Here is a 23,796-nt window from a genome sequence, read left to right as displayed (position 1 = left end):
ATGTGTCATTGTCCAGTCACTATGTGATCTGGTGTTGGTGTGGGAGTATTTGTTCCTTGTATGTGGCATTATTCGCTCACTATGTGGTGGTAATATGTGATCTGGTCATGGTGTGGCAGTATTTGTTCCTTTTAAGTGGTATTATTCAGTCACTATGTGGTGGTAATATGTGGTACGACCATGGTGTGACAGTATTTGTCGCTTGTATGTGATATTATTAGTAATTTAAAAAAAAAAGTATATGACACATCCCCTTAAAGAAAAATGGATACAAATATACCTAAACAGAGTATTAGATAAATAGATGTTTAATAGGTTAGAGCAGGGTTCCGCCTCTCCAGTCCTCAAGGCCCACCAACAGATCATGTTTTCAGGATTTCCTTTGCATTGCTCAGGTAATAATTGCTTCACCTGAGCAATACAAAGGAAATCCAGAAAACATGATGTTGGTGGGCCTTGAGGACTGGAGTTGGGGAACCCTGGGTTAGAGTAAGGCCCGGACAAAAGAGTTTACCTTGTCGTGGTGGCGGCTTAAAAAAATCTTTTGGCCAAAAGATAAGCTACTAGCTATGTATGTGGTATGGTATTCGATGGGAACTGTTAATGTGTGATTGGCGAGTATGTGGTGGGGCCCCGAAATTCCTGGTGGCAGCTCTGAAAGACGGCCCAACCTAGTGTTCAGGAGATTCACAATGACAGGGACAGGGGTCTTTTGCAGACCTCTAGCCATCATGACAACCTATTGGCATCCCCTGAACATGTGACAGGGGTACTGATGGGCGGGATTTGTGACATGCTTCCGGCTGGCATATGCTAGGATTTAATTGGTTAACAGCTATGGGTGGAGCTCCGATAGGGGAAGATGTGGGTTCAGCACCGAAGCCCGCATCAAATTCAGAGACACGGCTGATGACGTAAATATACGTCATGTCACGATGGGGCTAAGGCCACCTAAATGGAAAACTGCTTTTGGAAACCATGAATATACAGCTACAAATGTAACACAAACTGTAGTAGCTTTTGACTGAGAATAATCTGTGACTTCTCTGCATTTAGTAGATACTACTCACCTGGGTAGTCATATGTAAGAATCTCCTCTTTACACCATTCATTACCACTCACATATGTCTCTATAGTATTAAAATCGGTCAGATCTTCACCCTGAAACAAATATTGTAAAAGTCACAGACAGATGGAGAAGTCCCATCTATGATCAGCTCTAATCAGGCCCGGATTGGCAATATAACCAACCGGGCATTTTCCCGCTGGGCCGCTGTCACGTGGGCCGCGGGCATCTGGCCACTTGCCAGCTGCTGCGGCCACTGTTACTCCTGCCGCCGGCCCTCTGCGGCACGGCGGTGATAGTTTCAAGTTCCTCCCGCACTGCAGGGAGATAAGCTGCCACGCCCCCCCATCCTCGCCGTAGCATGAGACCCCCTCCCCCCGCCCCCGCAGCCACTCACAGCGTCGCACTCGCTTGCCTGCTCGCTCTGTTCGCAGGACCTGTGATGAGGTCACAGGAGGGGAGGAGTCAAGGGGGGTCACATGATCAGGAGCCTTTGTCCAGACCCCCGTTCATGTCACCCCTGACTCCGCCCCTCCTGTGACCTCATAACAGGTCCTGTGCGCTCAGCCTTGCCTCTACCGTCTGCAAGACTCTGCTTTGCTGTTGTCATGGTGCTGGTTGAGGTAAGTATGTGTGGGGTCAGGATTTACAGTGTGGATGTAGCAGAGCTGTGTGTGTACGAGGTGTACGGAGCGGAGCCGTGTGTACGAGGTGTACGGAGCGGAGCCGCGTGTGTACGAGGTATACGGAGAGGAGCCGCACGTGTACGAGGTGTACGGAGCGGAGCCGCACGTGTACGAGGTGTACGGAGCGGAGCCGCACGTGTACGAGGTGTACGGAGCGGAGCCGCACGTGTACGAGGTGTACGGAGCGGAGCCGCACGTGTACGAGGTGTACGGAGCGGAGCCGCACGTGTACGAGGTGTACGGAGCGGAGCCGCACGTGTACGAGGTGTACGGAGCGGAGCCGCACGTGTACGAGGTGTACGGAGCGGAGCCGCACGTGTACGAGGTGTACGGAGCGGAGCCGCACGTGTACGCGGTGTACGGAGCGGAGCCGCACGTGTACGCGGTGTACGGAGCGGAGCCGTGTGTACGAGGTGTACGGAGCGGTGCCGTGAGTACGAGGTGTACGGAGCGGAGCCGTGAGTACGAGGTGTACGGAGCGGAGCCGCGTGTGTACGAGGTGTACGGAGCGGAGCCGTGAGTACGAGGTGTACGGAGCGGAGCCGTGAGTACGAGGTGTACGGAGCGGAGCCGCACGTGTACGAGGTGTACGGAGCGGAGCCGCACGTGTACGAGGTGTACGGAGCGGAGCCGCACGTGTACGAGGTGTACGGAGCGGAGCCGCACGTGTACGAGGTGTACGGAGCGGAGCCGCACGTGTACGAGGTGTACGGAGAGGAGCCGCACGTGTACGAGGTGTACGGAGAGGAGCGGCACGTGTACGAGGTGTACGGAGAGGAGCGGCACGTGTACGAGGTGTACGGAGCGGAGCCGTGTGTGTACGAGGTGTACGGAGCGGAGCCATGTGTGTACGAGGTGTACGGAGAGGAGCCGCGTGTGTACGAAGAGGAGCCACGCGTGTACGGAGAGGAGCCGTGTGTACGAGGTGTACGGAGCGGAGCCGTGTGTACGAGGTGTACGGAGAGGAGCCGCACGTGTACGAGGTGTACGGAGCGGAGCCGTGTGTACGAGGTGTACGGAGAGGAGCCGCATGTGTACGAGGTGTACGGAGAGGAGCCGCACGTGTACGAGGTGTACGGAGAGGAGCCGCACGTGTACGAAGAGGAGCCACGCGTGTACGGAGAGGAGCCGTGTGTACGAGGTGTACGGAGCGGAGCCGTGTGTACGAGGTGTACGGAGAGGAGCCGCACGTGTACGAGGTGTACGGAGAGGAGCCGCACGTGTACGAGGTGTACGGAGAGGAGCCGCACGTGTACGAGGTGTACGGAGAGGAGCCGCACGTGTACGAGGTGTACGGAGAGGAGCCGCACGTGTACGAGGTGTACGGAGAGGAGCCGCGTGTACGAGGTGTACGGAGAGGAGCCGCGTGTACGAGGTGTACGGAGAGGAGCCGCGTGTACGAGGTGTACGGAGCGGAGCCGTGTGTACGAGGTGTACGGAGAGGAGCCGCGTGTGTACGAGGTGTACGGAGAGGAGCCGCACGTGTACGAGGTGTACGGAGCGGAGCCGTGTGTATGAGGTGTACGGAGCGGAGCCACGTGTGTACGAGGTGTACGGAGAGGAGCCGCACGTGTACGAGGTGTACGGAGCGGAGCCGCACGTGTACGAGGTGTACGGAGCGGAGCCGCGCGTGTACGAGGTGTACGGAGCGGAGCCGCGCGTGTACGAGGTGTACGGAGAGGAGCCGCGCGTGTACGAGGTGTAAGGAGCGGAGCCGCGCGTGTACGAGGTGTAAGGAGCGGAGCCGCGCGTGTACGAGGTGTAAGGAGCGGAGCCATGTGTGTACGAAGTGTACGGAGAGGAGCTGCGTGTGTACGAAGAGGAGCCACGCGTGTACGGAGAGGAGCCGTGTGTACGAGGTGTACGGAGCGGAGCCGTGTGTACGAGGTGTACAGAGAGGAGCCGCACGTGTACGAGGTGTACGGAGAGGAGCCACGTGTACGAGGTGTACGGTGCGGAGCCGTGTGTACGAGGTGTACGGAGAGGAGCCGCGTGTGTACGTGGTGTACGGTGCGGAGCCGTGTGTACGTGGTGTACGGTGCGGAGCCGCACGTGTACGAGGTGTACGGAGAGGAGCCGCACGTGTACGAGGTGTACGGAGAGGAGCCGCGTGTGTACGTGGTGTACGGTGCGGAGCCGTGTGTACGTGGTGTACGGTGCGGAGCCGCGTGTGTACGAGGTGTACGGAGCGGAGCCGCACGTGTACGAGGTGTACGGAGAGGAGCCGCACGTGTACGAGGTGTACGGAGAGGAGCCGCACGTGTACGAGGTGTACGGAGAGGAGCCGCACGTGTACGAGGTGTACGGAGAGGAGCCGCACGTGTACGAGGTGTACGGAGAGGAGCCGCACGTGTACGAGGTGTACGGAGAGGAGCCGCACGTGTACGAGGTGTACGGAGAGGAGCCGCACGTGTACGAGGTGTACGGAGAGGAGCCGCACGTGTACGAGGTGTACGGAGAGGAGCCGTGTGTATGAGGTGTACGGAGCGGAGCCACGTGTGTACGAGGTGTACGGAGAGGAGCCGCACGTGTACGAGGTGTACGGAGCGGAGCCGCGTGTGTACGAGGTGTAAGGAGCGGAGCCGCGCGTGTACGGAGAGGAGCCGCGCGTGTACGAGGTGTAAGGAGCGGAGCCATGTGTGCACGAGGTGTACGGAGAGGAGCCGCGTGTGTACGAAGAGGAGCCACGCGTGTACGGAGAGGAGCCGTGTGTACGAAGTGTACGGAGAGAGCCGCGTGTGTACGAGGTGTACGGAGAGCAGCCACGCGTGTGTACGAGGTGTACGGAGAGGAGCCACGCGTGTACGAGGTGTACGGAGAGGAGCCACGCGTGTACAAGGTGTACGGAGAGGAGCCACGCGTGTACGGAGAGGAGCCACGCGTGTACGGAGAGGAGCCGTGTGTACGAGGTGTACGGAGAGGAGCCGCGTGTGTACGAGGTGTACGGAGAGCAGCCACGCGTGTACGAGGTGTACGGAGCGGAGCCGCACGTGTACGAGGTGTACGGAGAGGAGCCGCACGTGTACGAGGTGTACGGAGCGCAGCCGTGTGTATGAGGTGTACGGAGCGGAGCCACGTGTGTACGAGGTGTACGGAGCGGAGCCGCACGTGTACGAGGTGTACGGAGCGGAGCCGCGTGTGTACGAGGTGTACGGAGCGGAGCCGCGCGTGTACGAGGTGTACGGAGCGGAGCCGCGCGTGTACGAGGTGTAAGGAGCGGAGCCATGTGTGTACGAGGTGTACGGAGAGGAGCCGCGTGTGTACGAAGAGGAGCCACGCGTGTACGGAGAGGAGCCATGTGTACGAGGTGTATGGAGAGGAGCCGCGTGTGTACGAGGTGTACGGAGAGCAGCCACGCATGTACGAGGTGTACGGAGAGGAGCCACGCATGTACGAGGTGTACGGAGAGGAGCCACGCATGTACGAGGTGGACGGAGAGGAGCCACGCATGTACGAGGTGGACGGAGAGGAGCCACGCATGTACGAGGTGGACGGAGTGGAGCCGTGTGTGCGCGGAGTGGAGCCATATGTGTACGGGATGTACGGAGCGGAGCCAAGTGTGTACAAAACATACAAAGCGTGCTTTTCCCATGGACACAGGAGTATACGGCGGAGCCCCGAGGAGCATTTTAAAACACACACATGACATTCCACCGGAAGTGACGTGCTGGAAGCTGACCGGAAATGAGATAATTTCTTGAGGAGATTGTGACGGAACCAGGAATGCTTCAGATCCATCACCGTGTCCTCCTCCGACAGCGCAGACAGCAGGATCGCCTTGGAATCGGGGATGCCGGCCATGTGAGCGGATCATGATAGATCCTGCAGCGGGAGGCTCAGGTGGGCACTACAATGGGAGCCGGGCTGCTATAGTATCTTTATAGAATCTTTCTTTATTTCTTTCTCTCTTTTTCGTTCTCTGTTCTTTCATTCTCTGTTCTGTCTTTCCCTCATTTTCTTTCTCTCTCTTCTTTCTTTCTCTCTCTGTTCTTTCTTTCTCTCTCTAATCTTTCTTTTTTCTCTCTCTGTTCTTTCTTCCCCTCTTTCTTTTTCTTTCCTCTCTTTCTCGCTGTTCTTTCTTTCTTTTCTTTACTTCTTTCTTTCTCTCTCTGTTCTTTCTCTGTCTCTCTCTGTTCTTTCTTTCCCCTCTTTCTTTCTCTCTCTGTTCTTTCTCTGTCTCTCACTGTTCTTTCTTTGTCTCTCACTGTTCTTTCTTTCTTTCCCCTTTCTTTCTCGCTCTCTGTTTTCTTTTTTCTCTCTCTGTTTTCTCTCTTCCTTAGTGCCAGTCAGTGTGCCCATAATGCCAGCCACTGTGCCCTCAGTACCAGTCAGTGTGATCAGCATTGCTAAATGGGTGCGATTAGGTGTGGACATGGGTGTGACTAGTTGTGAAATGGGTGTGGCTGGGCGTTGCCAAATTTTGCAGCGGCAGTCTTTGTCCATCTTTCCCTTCTTCAAAAGTTGGGAGGTATGATAGGGGCGGCTATGACCAGGGGGGTCTGGTTGCCCAATAGAGAGTAGTTCTGCCAGGAATTCTGTAATCATGCATACAAAAGGGGACAGAGATTTGGGAGGAGTACTGTACCTAAAAGCAATAAATAGGACTGAGCTGAAATACTGGGCACAGCTGTGACTACATGTTATATAGTCGTGTTAATCTCCTCTCACTTCTTGTAAACTATAAGTGTACAAAGATATTATATAGTCACCATGTGACTAGTGGGCCTGTGTAACTTCAAATGCCAGGGCTGAATTTTAGTCCCAGTCCGGCCCTGGCTCTAATCCTGCCATCTCCACCGCTCTCATTACACAAGTATAAACCATATAATACTGGTGGATAAAACAAGACTGAGCACAAGACCTTCACAGTCGTCTACACATCATAGGGGAGATCTCATGACACCTTCTCTCCATCTACCTGATAATCTTGAGGAACATGGGGATCTTCTGGTTTACAGTCTTGTGGAAGAAGAGGACGGAGACATCTCTCTGTTGTTGTCCTCTCACTGCATAGATCTGTAAGAAACAATAGAGACCAAACTCATTCTATAAATACAGATAATTATAGGCCATGTGTATTTAGTCCTGTCTATTACCTGGTGATGTTAGGGGCTGGGGAACCTCCATCATGACGTCCTTGTACAGATTTTTGTGTCTTTCTAAATACTCCCACTCCTCCATGGAGAAATAGACGGCAACATCCTGACACCTTATAGGAACCTGACACATACAATGATACGGTCATCCCCCCGATCCCTTCATAGAGTTACTGTATAATGTCCCAGCATTCCCAGCAGTGTCACCTCTCCAGTCAGCAGCTCAATCATCTTGTAGGCGAGTTCTAGGATCTTCTGGTCATTGATGTCCTCATACATCAGGGACTGAGGTGGAGGCCTTGTGATTGGGCTCAGGGGTTTTCCCCATCCCTCAGACACAGGGTCCTGACAGCGCTCACTAGGGGTCTTCTTCACTACTGTGTAATCCTGGTTATGGAGAGACACATTAATAAATCTCACTACAGACATTTCCAGAGTCCTCACCTCTCCAGTTCTGTCCATCTGTTATCCCCATAGATAAGAATGATATAATGTGACGTCATCAGGATCTCTCACCTCTCCAGTAAGCCGGAAGAGGATCTCTAGGGTGAGGTGTAGTATCCTCTCCGCCATCTTGTCCCTGTCCCTATCCATACTTGAAGAGTCACTCGGGAAAACTGTGCAGCAGAAATCAACTTATCTTAGTAGGAACCTGAATGAATTGAAAGAATAATTAAAATGACTAGATTTATGATAACCAGTACAAAGCAAAAATCTGGTAGACGCTTACGAGAAACGCGCATCAGAGGGATCTTGTGTGCATCTGACCATTATTTTTGATGGCTGGTGGTAATCTTTAGATGGGGACTTATTTCAATATAGATTACATGCAGTATGTTTGCTTTATCTGGAATCACTTTATAGCAATGAATTTCATGGTATTTTAATAGAATTGGTTTGTTACTGGCGTATATTCAATTTTTTTTAAATAATTAATATGAAATACATTGCTATAAAGTTGTTCCACATTCCTTAACAAGCAGACATTCCACACATGTATTCAAGCGGTCTAGCAGTCACAAATTATGCAGCTGAGACGATGAAAACTAAATCTCCGAGCACGCCAAAATACTCGGAGGACACCCGAGCATGCTAAGGGTTCCTGCATTGGCAGGTAACATCAACCTGTACCTGGCTCTTATTTTATGGGCTCTAACAACACCAGTCAGACCCGACATGTGGGTTACCTGCCAATGCAGGAACCCTTAGCTTTCCCACATACTATTTTACTCCCCTGATGAATCCCCCAAAAGGGGGAGTAAACGCGTAGGGAGACCAAACCCAATCTGGTGGGTACATCTTAGTAGCCTTACTTGGTGACTGTCCTTGTAAGGGTAGGAGCAATACATGGGCACGACAGGGGATATTCGAAATTTTGCCCCCTCTGCCTACATGGTCATCTTCTATACTCCTGTATACCTGCAATCTGCAGTGAAGCTCTACAACAGTGGCGAGAGCCAACCATTTCTTACAGAGCACTGGTAACTTTTTCACACTTGCACTTTATCACTGGTTTTTTTTGTAGGATTTATCCAGTTATACATTATTAGATTAAAAGATAGAAATTTAAAACCTAACGTCTCTCCTTGCTAGTCGGGGAAAACATTTACGGCACATCCTGCACTGAACTACTGTACCCAATTTGTATGCATTTTATGTAGTCCAAGTAGGTCTATTTTATACTGACTCCATCAAAGTGGTCACCGACTTCACAGCCCTGCTATTATCCACATAATTACTTGTATCTTTATTTATCCTGTATGCAGCACTTTATATTGTTTTCATCCATTTATGTTGAAGGCAAATGCATGCTCCAATTGGAACTTTACTAATCAATATGTTGAAACCATGTCTCCTATTGACATTAGCTTTGTATATTGACATCAGTGGGGATTTATTTATACCCTCCACAAAAGGAGTAATCTGTGTATTTTTTTTCCCTCATAATATATACATGAACCACTGTGTGGCAGCATTTCGGTAGAATCTGATTGTCCTATACAAGTCCAGATGCTTTGTAAGGAATCATAATAATATTCACACTTGTCAAGGCTGACACCGGAGAGATCACGCAGATCCCACCGCTGCCACCAATTGTCAAAGGTCACAACCTGGGGAAAGAGGGGGGGGGGGGGTTCACGTGGGACCCACCATGCCATCATCTTTTTGTCTCGAACAGCCCTCTGCTGCCCTCTATTGTCGGAACAATTACACAACTGATGTCGATTAATGGAGGAGGCTGCAGCTGTTACTACTACTTGGCCAAGTATTGGAAACCTCACAGTGAGAGTATGGTATATATACAACTGATTCCAAACACATGGAATACTTATGTCTCTCGATACAGTCAGTGCTAACTCCACAATATCCCAAGAACTACTCGCTGCAACCACCAATCGTTTATACATGCTGACTGGACAGCTGGGTTCTGGTAGTGTATGACTTTGAAGAGTGTGGTTTACAGAACAAAAGGAATAGAATAAATGTTATATTTAATCCACAATGATAGGCAGTGTTTATAAAAAAAAAAAAAAAAAAAAAAAGATTTTACAACGGGGATAAAACAATGCAGCATATTCAGTTTCATAAAATAAAAGGATTTAACAAAAGAATTTACTAAACCCTGGTCTCAGAGATTAGCCAACGAGAGCACTTCGATTGTGAACATCGCTCATGCGTACACGGATTCGCATCTCTCTGCATGGAACACAGATTATAATTCGCCTTGTCCTTCTATCGGCACCTAAATCACACCCACACACCTCCCTTTGATGACTCATAACAGGGCTGGTCATGGGATACGTCTCCAGTTTCAGAAGATTATGATGTTCCCAACACTCACAATATCTTCACTCCTGACAATCATGAGAGTTCGATATCGTCATCGCATTTTAATGGGATTTCATCTTTCTATAGTTAGGAAACATGGCATGGCTGTTGTCAGCCATCTAGGCACTATTGATTTAGGGCTCATAGGCAGGGGTCACAGTTATGAAAAAATATGCATATCCTTCCCCGATTAGTCCTGAAGTTCAAAACGTACAGTATGTCCCATCAATATCTAATCTATACAAACCCTAATATTCATAACTGCACATTGGAGACACAATGTCTGGTGTGAGTTCTTTCATCATACCAGCTTATCCTGGAGAAGAGCCTTTAATCAAACAAACCCCAGATTCCATGTCTATTCCCACAGTATATATCCTGCCTAACTTAGTAGGGTCACCGTAGGCAGTCCCAGCCTCAAAGGGGAATTTAATTAGTTTTGTAATATTGCAGCTATACATAATTTTATTACTTCCCATATGTCAACTGTCCAATTCTACTTCAAGGAGGCTATTAGATTGCCAGCTCTTTCTCCTTGAGACATTCTGTGTGAGAGGAGGGGGGTGAATGCCCCTCCTTGGGAATGCGTTATTGACTTTAATGTTTTCCATGACAACACTCATATTTCTTTGCACTATGCACTCTATTATAAATTTCTGAGCATAGAGAACATATTTATATTGACCACAAAGCAATCAAATTCATTTTCCATATTGTCCTGCTTTTACAGCATATTGTATATGGCTATGTCACATGATCAATTGTTTTTTTATTGCACTACTTTATAGTCTTTATTTTAATTATATACTGTTAAGTGTTGATCTATAAAGTTTTTTAATTTCTAAGTAGAAGTCTCTATCTCTTTATAGGTTGTAAGATGGCCGCCAGACAGGTTCTTGAGAGGAGATATCGAAGTTGGAAGCTTTGATGATGTAAGCTCAGAAAGCATGCTCCAGCACATTTAGTGCTGAGAGCCTTATTAAGGCGTTCCAGGGCAAGTTTTATAAGCTGCCAAAAGAGATGAGTGGGAATGACTGCTTACTAGAGATGAGCGACTTTGCCTCATGAAACCCGGACTTTTGCAAAAGTCGGGTCGAACAAAATCAGCCGACTATAGGGAAAAGTCGGGAGGCCGACTGAAACACGAAACCCAATGCAAGTCAATGGGGAAGCAAAGTCGGCAGGGAGTGGAAGACAGTAAACACACCTACAGTGCCCATTTCAATGCCAACAACATCAATTCTTATTTCTTAAGCTTGTCAACCTTAATTTACTTCCTAATAATAGTTACGCATTGAAAACTGGGGGTTATTTGGCTATAGTTGTGGGGGTTTGGGCTGGCTCCAGGTTTTCGTGTGCCCTGGGCCAAAGAGTGTCAGTGCGCCCCTTTAACACATACCACAACTCATGATACTCCGATACGGCACAGAAATATAGGTATAGTACAATGACACATACTTCACTGCTTACATGACATGACTGATCTATTTTAAATTGTGCAATAGCTCAAAAACAGGACAGTATATTACTCCATACAGTGTTATGGCCACCACATTGTGCGCCATACAGACTAATGAGCCCCATATATTTCTCCATATTAGTCACATATAATGTTCCATACAGTGTCTGATGAGCTCCACATAATGCTCCATATATAATGGGCCCCATTTGTAATGCTCCAGTGTATAATAGGCCCCTTACATGCTGCTCCAGTGTCTGATCTGCCCCATTTACATTGCTCCAGTACATGATGGGCCCTATTTTTAATTAACCCAGGCATGGTATGTGAAAAGAGCTCCATGGAGTAATCTGAGGTGTGTGCTTCCACATCCTTCACTTTTGGTGTGGGTGAAGGACACAAGGAAAGGGGTTGCTCCTGACCAGAAGCCTGCAGTTACGACTCAGTGCTTGCATTTTTTACAACTTCAGAAGAGGAGGCGATAGAGCTGGAGGCTGTTTCAGCAATGTAAGCCACAAAGAGTTCCTGATACTCCGGCTTTAAAAGCAGTCTACCTACTCCCAGAAAAGGGAGCCTTACAGGCCTTCCAGAGCTACACAATGACGCTGGCTCAACAACTCCTGCCTTAGCTGCTATTGTGTTTTTGGCACTACCAGCAGATGCACCACCACCACCATCAGTACTTGGTGGCCCACCACACCCACATCCGCGTCCTCTTCCACCATACTTCCTCATGTTTTGGAAAATGGACCCAAAATACCAGTAGATATATGGTATTGTATCAGAAGCGTACAGCTCTATACAGTCTATGAATAACAGTAAATCTCCGTATATATTTCATGAGGCATACACAGACGCTCACAGGCTCAGTATGGATTACCCAATAAAATAAGTTGAAAAAGGGTACAGTATCACCAGATTCAAGGTATAAATAGTATAGTGTAAACATTCTGATTCTCCGTATACATTTCAGGAAGCAGACACAAACGCTCTCAGGCCAAGAATGGATTACACAATAATATGAAAAGCTGTAAATGGGTTATGTAACACAAGCCTAACTGTATACAGTGTTGGGGTAATCTTAAAGTTACAAATATATTGCCGGAGTAACAGACGTTTACAGGCTCATTATGGATTACACCAGAATCTAAATAGCCAAAAAGGTTACTGTATCAGAAGCGTTCTGCTGTATACAGTGTTGGCCAAATTGAAAATATCGGTATATATTTCTGTAGTCACCTTCAGAAGCTCACTCAGTTTGGTTTTGACCATAATAAAAAATGTTGTAAAAAAGGTCCTGGATAACAAGATAGCAAGTATATATTTTTAAGGGTACAATTGAAATCTCCGTATAAATAGTCCCGTAGTTACTCACAGACGCTTACACAGTATGGATTTGACCGTAATGCTAAATGTCGAACAAAGGTACTATATAACAAGATACAAGCTGTAGCGAGTATAGTGTAAACATTTGTTTCTCCGATTCACCGTATATATAGAAGGCGTAACCCACACACGCTCACTCACTATGGATGATGTAGGGAAGGTGGACTGACAGACAAACCAGCCTGTAGTGAGAAGCAGGGGTGTAGCGCAGTGTAGGTGTGAAATCGCTAAGATAAAGAGAAAGGTTGCAGTGTTTTAGCTTGCCCATTGGAGGGCAGTGGAGAGTGTAGGTGTGGGACTGAATAACTGCCATTGGTCAGAGAAACTGTTGTTAGGTGATGGTGGGCGGAGTTACCAGAACTGGAAGTATAAAAGGCTGAGGGAAGGTTCTGGAAGAGTCAGTCAGCGAAGGGAGCACAGTAAAGAGGAAGTTCTGCTGAGGAAATAGAGACAGTTTAAAGGCTCTAGAGAGGACTGACAGTTGAGGCGGTCACGGGGGGGTGGCCCAGAGGACAGTAGCCGCAGACGAAGACGGCATGGGGCTATCATAAGGATGGTGTGCTCAGACTGGTGCAGCGTTGTGGTGGTTGGGCCTAGGCCAGCCACAGTGGACGCGCCACAGAGGACGGCACGATTATAGTTAGAAAGGAAGTAAAGGTACCGGGGCCTGTGTACAGAGAAAAGTGAAACGGCTGTGTTGAATTGCTGTTGTTGACAGAAGGATGGGCACTAAAAACGGACCTGTTCAATACAAACTCTGTCTCAGTCTCGCGTTTGTCTGCGACAAGAAGAGGGTCCCCCTCCCACAGTTGGTTATCCTACAGATGATACCTTAATACAAATTTTTGAAACAAGGTACTGTATCAGCACATACCAGGTGTCCAGTATAGGGTTAAATTTCCGTCTATACTTGCGGAGTCAGACACAGACACTCACAGGCTCACTATGTATTACACCAGAATTAAAAAAGTAGAAAAAGGGAAAGGTATTCATAGCGTACACCAGTATACAGTGTTGTGGTACTTTTAAATCTTCGTATATATTTCAGTCTCAGTAAGCCAGTCCAGAATCTCCGCTACTGGAAACTACATGGATACAAGTATAGACGCAAAGTCGAGTGTTAGCAGAAATTTTGGAATTACTCATCGCGGGAAAACCTCCCGGTAGATGTTGCAGAGGCGATGCAGACCCTCAATTACTGTGTCTGTGGAGAAAGCGAAAAAGGTTCTTTGTGAAGAAAGGATTGCTTTATCGCAGTAGCGTGGATCACATCACCGTTACTTGTCTCCATCAAATTGTGATCACAGGGAGAGATGTACACATGGTCCTCACTGCCTATCATGATGTGTCTGGTCATTTTGGAGTGCAAAAGACAGAAGCCACAGGCCGTAGGAGATTCTATTGGATTGGCATGAGAGGAGACATTGAAAAATGGTGGCAGGAATGTCACACGTCTGTGACTATCACAACTGTGAAAGGTGATTATAAACCACCACTGCATCCGCTTGTAAGTTGACGTCCATTTCAAATGGTAGCCATTGATCATCTGAAGGTAGAGGCCAGCAGGACAGGCCATAGCTACATCTTAACCATCATTGATCAATACACCAAATTTCTAGTGGCCGTCCCTGTGAAGGATTTAACTGCCCAGACTACACAGCGGTGGAGCAGGGAGAGGTAAGTATTGCAACTTGCAAGTGCTGTGGCCATGACCAAGCAGGGGGGGCACAATTGTGGTTGACGGTACTGGCACAGGGCCCCTCATAGTACGCTGGTGTGTCTGACGGCGAGTGGGCCCTCCCACCGTCTGAGACACTGTATTGTACTATGAGGGGCCCTGTGCCATTGCCGTCGGCCATTAGTGGGCCCATCCACCTGTTCAGAGCAACGGCACTTGCCCGGGTGCGCCAGGTCTTGACCCCAGCCGTTGGGGGAGGGGTGGGCAGCCCAGTTAGGGAGGTTTAAAAATTGGCATCGGCTGATGTGTTGGCTGGACATTCAGCTGCTGCAAAGGGCGTAATTGGGCAAGTCCGAGGAAGAGGAAAAAACCGAGGCACTTTTCTGGTAACCTATGTGTCATCAGGGGAAGGTGGGACAAAATCCTTTGAAACCCATGCATGGTTCATTTTAATGAAGGTTAGTTCATCAACATTTTGGGTCGACAGACTGGTCCTTTATTCTGTTAGGATTGATCCCGTAGCAATGATGACTCTTTAAGATAACACACTAGCAGCAGGGCAAGCGAGCTCCTGTAAGGCATATTGTGCCAATTCAGGCCAGGTGTCCAGTTTAGAGGCCCAATACTCAAAGGGGAATGACCTGTGAGGGAGAACATCGATATGGGAGGAAAAGTAGTTTGTAATCATAGTTGACAACTGCTGCCTCCTGTCACTTTTAATCGATGCAGTATTAGCAGTCGTCTGAGCGGTACTTGAGAAATCATTCCACAACATGGTCATTAAACCCCTGTCTCCAACGCCACTTCTGATGTGTGCACGACGAACACCTCTTCCCAATTGTGCCCACTATGGCTCGTGGGAGAACCAGTACCGCTGCTGTGTGCTGGAAAAGCCTCAAACAAACGGTTTACCAGAGTTGCTTGTTTGTTTGCCAATATTATCTCTAGGTTCTCCTGTGGCATGATGTTGTGTAATTTGCCTTTGTAGCGTGGATCGAGGATGCTGGCCAGTCAGTAGTCATCATCCCTCATCATTTTTTCAATGCGGGGGTCCCTTTTTAGGATCCGCAAGGCATAATCGAACATGTGGGCCAATGTTCCAGGTGTCAATGATGCACTGCCAGTGGTGGGTGGAGGAACAGTTTCTGGCAAATCCACATCCCTACAGTCACGCACAAACACTGTACCTGACCTTGGAACGCCAACATTTTCTCTTGCCCCCTGAGAAACATCCTCCTGCCCAAAATAATCATCCCTATTATGAATGGGTCACCGAGGAGGAAAAAAACAAAAAAAAAAAAAAAAAAAAACACACTAGCTAAGCCTCCTAAAACCAGAGAAGTTGGTAACTATGCAGATTGCAGATCCCTGATCTTACCACACAACTAGCAGTAGCCGTGGAGCGTGCCTATGATGTTCCTAGATGCCTTGTCACGGCCGGAGGACTAAATAAGCCTAAAGCAAGAAAAGGGAAAACTAACTGCCCCAGAGCAGACCCCAAAGGAATAGATAGCCCCCACACATGTATTGATGGTGAAACAAGATGAAGGCACAAACACAGGCAGGAAAATAGGCTGAGCAAATGATGGGGCCCAAACTAACTAGACAGGAAAGGCAAGTCACTGTCTGCAACCTGCAAAAAACCCTACAAATATAATGTCCAACACTTCTGATAGAAAAATTAACCCTGAAGTCACTAGACTTCTCCCACTATATCAGCACTCTGGATTATTCTGAGACAGAGCAAAAAGAGACCGAACTAGTAAGGGACAAAAAGCCAATTGGCAAAATTGTTATGATTGAGTCACCGTAGGAGGCAGACACAAAAATAGAAGCTACGTCCAGAAAACCAGAGAAGTTGGCAACTATCAGATTGCAGACCCATGAAACTATCAACACAACTAGCAGTAGCCGTGGGGGGTTCCTACGGTGCCCTAGACCCCTCGATCACAGCCGGAGAGCTAAATAGCCTAAAGACAGAAAAGGAAATCTAAACTGCCCCAGAGCAGACCCCAAAGTAAAAGACAGCCCCCAACATATAATGACGGTGAAGCAAGATGAAAAAACACTCACACAGATAGAAAGATAGGCTGAGCAAACGATGGGGCCCAAGCTAACTAAACAGAACAGGAAAGGAAGGTTGCTGTCTGCAATCTGCCAAAACCCTATCAAAAACATAAGCCAACAAGCTGATATGGAAAAAGACCCTGAAGCAGCTAGGCTTCAAAAACTAAATCAGCACTCAGGTATTTTCAGAAGACAGAGCTAAAGGAATTCAGCTCACCCCAGCAGGGAATGGCAGAAATCCAGAAAAACAAAGCAAAACAAAGTCAAAGCACAAATGCAAAAAGCCGAGCAGAAAACTTAGCTTTAGAAGAGCAGGAATCCAGACTGGTCTCCAAGGATCCCACAGAGAAATCACCCGCAGGGCAGAAGGGCATCGGCGGCCTTATATCCAGTCAGTAACTCCACTCAGCCAGTCATCATCATTAGGCTCAGGTGATTGATAATCAGGCTCACTACCTTTCTTTACCAGAAGAGGGAGTTCATCGGGCCTCAGTAGTGAAGGGGAAAATGAACTCACAACACAAAATACTGATAAATAAGAGTGGAAATTCAGCTCAGCCCCCAGCCGGGGCTGGCAGACCACACAAAAAACTGAATAGACCAACAAAATCAAGTGTGAACATTAGCAGAAAAACTTAGCTTTAGATGACTGGAACAGAGCTGAAAACCAAGAGCTGACAAGCCAGAAGGAATCACCAGCAACTGAATAGGGCGTCGGCTGTCTTAAACCCAATCTGAGAATCCTGAGATCCAATCGTCATCCTCATTCTCAGGTGGCAGATCTCCACCGATCAAACCAGCCGCACCACCTCCCGAACCAGAGAATGAACTCGCAACACATCCCCCTCATCCTCCTCTTCCTCCACCTCGTCCAGGACAGTTCCCTGACCAGACAATGGCTGACTGTCATCAAGGCTTCCCTCCTCCTCCTCCGCTGCAGACGCCTGATCCTTAATGTGCATCAAACTTTGCATGAGTAGACGCATAAGTGGGAAGCTCATGCTTATGATGGCGTTGTCTGCATTTACCAGCCGTGTGCATTCCTCAAAACATTGAAGGACTTTACAGAGGTCTTTCAGCTTTGACCACTGCACACCTGACAATTCCATGTCTTCCCTAAAACTGCCTGCCCGTGTATCCTCCCACAAATGCATTACAGCCTCTCAACCATGTGCAGGGTGGAGTTCCACCTTGTTGCAACGTCTATGATTAGGCGGTGCTTGGGGAGGTGGAGCAATCGCTGCAGCTTCTGCATACGACTGGAGTGTACAGCCGAGCGACAGATATGCGAGCACAGTCTTCGCACCATATGGAGCAGGGATGTTAACTCCAGATAATTATTAAGGAAGCACTGCACCACCAGGTTCAAAGTGTGAGCCAGGCAAGGTATGTGTGCAAGTTTTGCACGGGCTATAGCTGCCACAAAATTACGGCCGTTATAACCGATTACCTTGCCTGCCTCAAGACGTAGACTGCCCAGCCATGACTGTTTGTCACTGCAAGTAGTCGGCCAGTACCTCCGCTGTGTGTCTGTTGTCGCCCAAAGACATCATCTTTAACACAGCCTCCTGACGCTTACCACTAGCTGTTCGATAGTGGGATACCTTGTGTGGAACACTGCCAGCTGCGGATGTAGTGCTTGTGCGACTGCGCTCTGTGGATGAGCTTTCGCTGATAGACGAGGAGGAGTGGCGAAAGCCTGCAGCCAACTGTTTCCTATACCGTGGGCTAGGCAGCACTGTTCCACCCCAGTGGAGCCTGCATCCACAATAACCCAGTGCGCAGTGATGGACACGTAACGGCCCTGGCCATGCCTACTGGTCCATGCATCTGTTGTGAGGTGCACCTTTCCACTCACTGACTGTTTTAGTGCATGGACAATGCGGTCTTTCACATGCTGGTGGAGGGCAGGGATGGCTTTTCGAGAAAAGAAGTGCCGACTGGGTAGGTCATAGCGTGGGACAGCATAAGCAATGAGGTCGCGGAAAGCTTCACTTTCAACCAAACGGTAGGGCATCATCTCTAATGAGATTAGTTTGGCAATGTAGGCATTCAAACACAGTGTACACGGATGAGAGGATGAGTTCTTTCTTGTCCTACTCAGAGTGTTTGGTAGAGTGAGCTGGACTGGAGAGCAGCATATGGGGGAAGTAGCGGTGGACCGTATGGAGTGAGAGGGGGTTGGTGATGGTATTGGTGGTGATGGCCTAGATTCAGTGTTGTGTTGCAAAACCTTTGTGATTCCCTGAGTGCTTTGGCCTTGCGATGACACCTCCACATTTAGTGCTGGTGGTGTGCTTAATGGTGGCGGTGGTCTTACAGTGGGGGTAGCGATGGAGCGTTGTTGGCTACATTCAGTCGGAGCAGGTGCACATGTGCTACCTGATGTTTTGTAGTCCATCCACGCTTGCAAGTGCATGTTGATTAAATGTCTAAGCATGCAACTGGTATTCAAATTTCTGAGTTGTTTACCTCGGCTAAAGGTCCTTCCGCACTTCTTACAGGTAACCTTTGCCTCATCAGTAGGATTTTGGACAAAGAAGTGCCACACTGCACTCTTCCTACTATGGTAAGCATTTTCTGGCCTTGCACGCTGTGCTAAGTTGACCGTCTGGTCAAGCTGTTCTGCAACTCTTTTAGCTTTTGTTCCACGTTTTAGGACAGCTACGGGCCTGCTAGATAACCGCTGCTGCGATGTCAATGCCTGCTGTGGATCCTTCTCCTTATCTGAACTATTGCCAGCGCCAACCTCCTCCCCCAATGGATGCCAATCCGGGTCATCCATCACCTCCTCTTCAAAGTCATCTGCACCTTCCTCTTTGTCACCGTGTAAGGTGGTATAGTATGCGGGAAGGGGCACCTGGGTTTCATCAGGGTCAGATTCTGGCTCAATAGACTGCGAGGGCAATGTAGTGCTGTGGGTCAATGTACCAGCATAATCATCTAGCAGTGGCTGTGCATCAGTGCACTCCAAGTAAGATTCATTTTGGACTGGGGAATTCAGGATTTGACTAGATAACCCAGGCATGGTATGTGAAAAGAGCTCCATAGAGTAATCTGAAGTGTGGGCTGCAGCATTCTTAACTTTTGGTGGGGGTGAAGGACACAAGAAAAGGGGTTGTTTATGACCAGAACCCTGCACTGACGACTCAGAGCTTGCAGGTTTCGACCGTTCAGAAGAGGAGGCAATAGAGCCGGTGGCTGTTTCGGCAATGTACGCCAAAACCTGCTCCTGATGCTCCGGTTTAAAAGCGGCTTTCCTACTCCAAGAAAATGCAACCTTACAGGCCTTCTTGGGCCAGAGGATGACGCAGGCTCAACACCTCCTGCCTCAGCTGCTATTGTGCTTTTGCCAGAACCAGCCGATGAACCACCAGCACCCTCAGTACCAGATGCGCCCCCGTGCCTACATCCGCGGCCTCTTCCACTATACTTCCTCATGTTTGGGAAGATGTACCAAAAATACCAACAGAGAGATGGTACTGTATGAGGAGCGTCCAGCTGTGTAAGGTGTATTAAACAAATTAAATCAACATATACACTCACTGGCCACTTTATTAGGTACACCATGCTAGTAACAGGTTGGACCCCCTTTTGCCTTCAGAACTGCCTCAATTCTTCGTGGCAGAGATTCAACAAGGTGCTGGAAGCATTCCTCAGAGATTTTGGACCATATTGACATGATGGCATCACACAGTTGGCGCAGATTTGTCAGCTGCATATCCCTGATGCGAATCTCCCGTTCCACCACATCCCAAAGATGCTCTATTGGATTGAGATCTGGTGACTGAGGAGGCCATTTGAGTACAGTGAACTCATTGTCATGTTCAAGAAACCAATCTGAGATGATTCGAGCTTTATGACATGGCGCATTATCCGGCTGAAAGTAGCCATCAGATGTTGGGTACATTGTGGTCATAAAGGGATGGACATGGTCAGCAACAATACTCAGGTAGGCTGTGGCGTTGCAACAATGCTCAATTGGTACCAAGGGGCCCAAAGAGTGCCAAGAAAAAATTCCCCACACCATGACACCACCACCACCAGCCTGAACCGTTGATACAAGGCAGGATGGATCCATGCTTTCATGTTGTTTACGCCAAATTCTGACCCTACCATCCGAATGTCGCAGCAGAAATCGAGACTCATCAGACCAGGCAACGTTTTTCCAATCTTCTACTGTCCAATTTCGATGAGCTTGTGCAAATTGTAGCCTCAGTTTCCTGTTCTTAGCTGAGAGGAGTGGTACCCGGTGTGGTCTTCTGCTGCTGTAGCCCATCTGCCTCAAAGTTCGACGCACTGTGCGTTCAGAGATGCTCTTCTGCCTACCTTGGTTGTAACGGGTGGCAATTTGAGTCACTGTTGCCTTTCTATCAGCTCGAACCAGTCTGCCCATTCTCCTCTGACCTCTGGCATCAACAAGGCATTTCCGGCCACAGAACTGCCGCTCACTGGATTTTTTTTCTTTTTCGGACCATTCTCTGTAAACCCTAGAGATGGTTGTGCGTGAAAATCCCAGTAGATCAGCAGTTTCTGAAATACTCAGACCAGCCCTTCTGGCACCAACAATCATGCCACGTTCAAAGGCACTCAAATCACCTTTCTTCCCCATACTGATGCTCGGTTTGAACTGCAGGAGATTGTCTTGACCATGTCTACATGCTTAAATGCACTGAGTTGCCGCCATGTGATTGGCTGATTAGAAATTAAGTCTTAACACACAGTTGGACAGGTGTACCTAATAAAGTGGCCAGTGAGTGTATATTATGTTAGTCACAGACGCTCTCACAGTATGTATTGGACCATAATCCAACAAGCAGATATACGGAACTGTATCAGAAGTGTACAGCTGTATACAATTTTTGTGCAACGAACAATCTCCGTATATGTATTTACGGAGTGTCACACACAGACGCTGACTAGGTATAAAAGTGACTGTAATGCGAACGGCAGATATACAATACTGTTGGAGAATCGGACAGCTCTATACGATGTGTGTACAGAAAATTGTCAAGCTCCATGTATTTGTATAGGGACTGACACACGCTGTCTATGTCTAGTTTTGACCGTTATCAAACAGCAAATAGACAAAACTGTTTGAAAAACGGACACAACTCTAAGGTGTAGGTCTGGAAAAACTCCTCGGCTTTTTCTTCCAGAGTCACACCCAGATAGCTTCTATTTGTCCGTGATACCAGCCGGTACACGGTAGTGTGTGAGGAGCGTACACCGCTAGACGGTGTGTGAAAAAATGAACGCTTAGTAACTCACCAGGGCAAAATAATAAAATTTGGAGTGCTTTGATAAAAGCAGTTTGAACAGCAGTGTGCACACAGCAATGCAGCTAGCAGGTAGCCTTAAAAGGAAGCCTAATCACCACCAGCGCTGCTGCACACAACAAAAATCCTCCCCTTTCACTGCACACTAACTGTACAGTGAAAAGCGCTATCAGCAGAAGCAGTTTTTTTTTTTTTCTTCTTCCCTACCTAACGCTCTCCCTGTTCAGAATCAGCAGCAGCACCTCTCCCTATTGTAAGATCGGCGGAAGTAAGATGGCGGTCGGCGTTCACAGCCTTTTATACCCACTGTGACGCCACACAAAGCCAGCCATCACTTCAATGCCCTTCTCTAAGATGGTGCTGGACGCTGCGCATGTCATCACATTGCCCACAGAGTGTGTCCTCCATCATTGGGTGAGAAAAGGCGAAACCCAACTTTGGCGAAAGTCGTCGATTTTTGGATCTGACTGACCTGTTTCGCTCAACTCTACTGCTCACACATAACCCACCTCAGTAGCTTGGTTTGGCAGATAAAATGGAGACTGCATTATCTATCTCAACCTGCACTCCACACCGAGAATAATGGAACCTCCAGCACCGACCTCCACCCACAGAATAATGGAGCCTCCAGCACCTACCTCCACCCACAAAGCCGCACTCCACATAGAGAATAATGGAGCCTCCAGCACCCACCTCCACCCGCAGAGCCGCACTCCACATAGAGAATAATGGAGCCTCCGGCACCGACCTCCACCCGCAGAGCCGCACTCCACAGAGAATAATGGAGCCTCCGGCACCGACCTCCACCCGCAGAGCCACACTCCACATAGAGAATAATGGAGCTTCCAGCACCGACCTCCACCCGCAGAGCCGCACTCCACATAGAGAATAATGGAGCCTCCAGCACCGACCTCCACCCGCAGAGCCGCACTCCACATAGAGAATAATGGAGCCTCCAGCACCGACCTGCACCCGCAGAGCCGCACTCCACATAGAGAATAATGGAGCCTCCAGCACCGACCTCCACCCGCAGAGCCGCACTCCACATAGAGAATAATGGAGCCTCCAGCACCGACCTCCACCTGCAGAGCTGCACTCCACATAGAGAATAATAGGGCCTCCAGCACCGACCTGCACCCCACATAGAGAATAATGGAGCCTCCGGCACCGACCTCCACCCGCAGAGCCACACTCCACATAGAGAATAATGGAGCCTCCAGCACCGACCTCCACCCGCAGAGCCGCACTCCACATAGAGAATAATGGAGCCTCCAGCACCGACCTGCACCCGCAGAGCCGCACTCCACATAGAGAATAATGGAGCCTCCAGCACCGACCTCCACCCGCAGAGCCGCACTCCACATAGAGAATAATGGAGCCTCCAGCACCGACCTCCACCTGCAGAGCTGCACTCCACATAGAGAATAATAGGGCCTCCAGCACCGACCTGCACCCCACATAGAGAATAATGGAGCCTCCGGCACCGACCTCCACCCGCAGAGCCACACTCCACATAGAGAATAATGGAGCCTCCAGCACTGACCTCCACCCGCAGAGCCACACTCCACATAGAGAATAATGGAGCCTCCGGCACCGACCTCCACCCGCAGAGCCGCACTCCACATAGAGAATAATGGAGCCTCCAGCACCGACCTCCACCCGCAGAGCCGCACTCCACATAGAGAATAATGGAGCCTCCAGCACCGACCTCCACCCGCAGAGCCACACTTCACATAGAGAATAATGGAGCCTCCGGCATCGACCTCCACCCGCAGAGCCGCACTCCACATAGAGAATAATGGAGCCTCCGGCATCGACCTCCACCCGCAGAGCCGCACTCCACATAGAGAATAATGGGGCCTCCAGCACCGACCTCCACCCGCAGAGCCTCACTCCACATAGAGAATAATGGAGCCTCCAGCACCGACCTCCACCCGCAGAGCCGCACTCCACATAGAGAATAATGGAGCCTCCGGCATCGACCTCCACCCGCAGAGCCGCTCTCCACATAGAGAATAATGGGGCCTCCAGCACCGACCTCCACCCGCAGAGCCGCACTCCACATATATGGCTGCTCTGTGCGCACAGGACCTGTGATGAGGTCACAGGAGGGGAGGAGTCAGGGGGTCACATGATCAGGGGCCTCAGTGTGTGCAGGACTCTGCTGTGCTGGTTGTCATGGTGCTGAATGAGGGAAAGTTTATGTGTGGGGTCAGGAGGGGTGTACAGTGTGGATGGAGTGTACGGAAC

General features: G+C 49.2%; 1 protein-coding gene across 1 annotated transcript in view; it reads right to left on the bottom strand.

Annotated features, from left to right (window-relative positions):
* The window catches only part of LOC141093966 (uncharacterized), a 146,453-nt gene that overhangs the window by 5,453 nt on the left and 117,204 nt on the right, over positions 1-23,796 (bottom strand). Inside the window, exons 18-21 of the mRNA XM_073579639.1 lie at positions 7,056-7,232; positions 6,849-6,972; positions 6,671-6,768; positions 1,071-1,161 (exon numbers count right to left, since the gene is read on the bottom strand). Coding sequence (XP_073435740.1) covers positions 1,071-1,161; positions 6,671-6,768; positions 6,849-6,972; positions 7,056-7,232 — 490 coding nt within the window. The remainder of the gene's footprint in view (positions 1-1,070; positions 1,162-6,670; positions 6,769-6,848; positions 6,973-7,055; positions 7,233-23,796) is intronic.

This window comes from Dendrobates tinctorius, unplaced genomic scaffold (assembly GCF_039654945.1).
Source record: "Dendrobates tinctorius isolate UK_male_01 unplaced genomic scaffold, ASM3965494v1 ptg000063l, whole genome shotgun sequence".
Lineage (NCBI taxonomy): Eukaryota > Metazoa > Chordata > Amphibia > Anura > Dendrobatidae > Dendrobates > Dendrobates tinctorius.
This window is presented reverse-complemented; position numbering and strand designations above follow the sequence as displayed.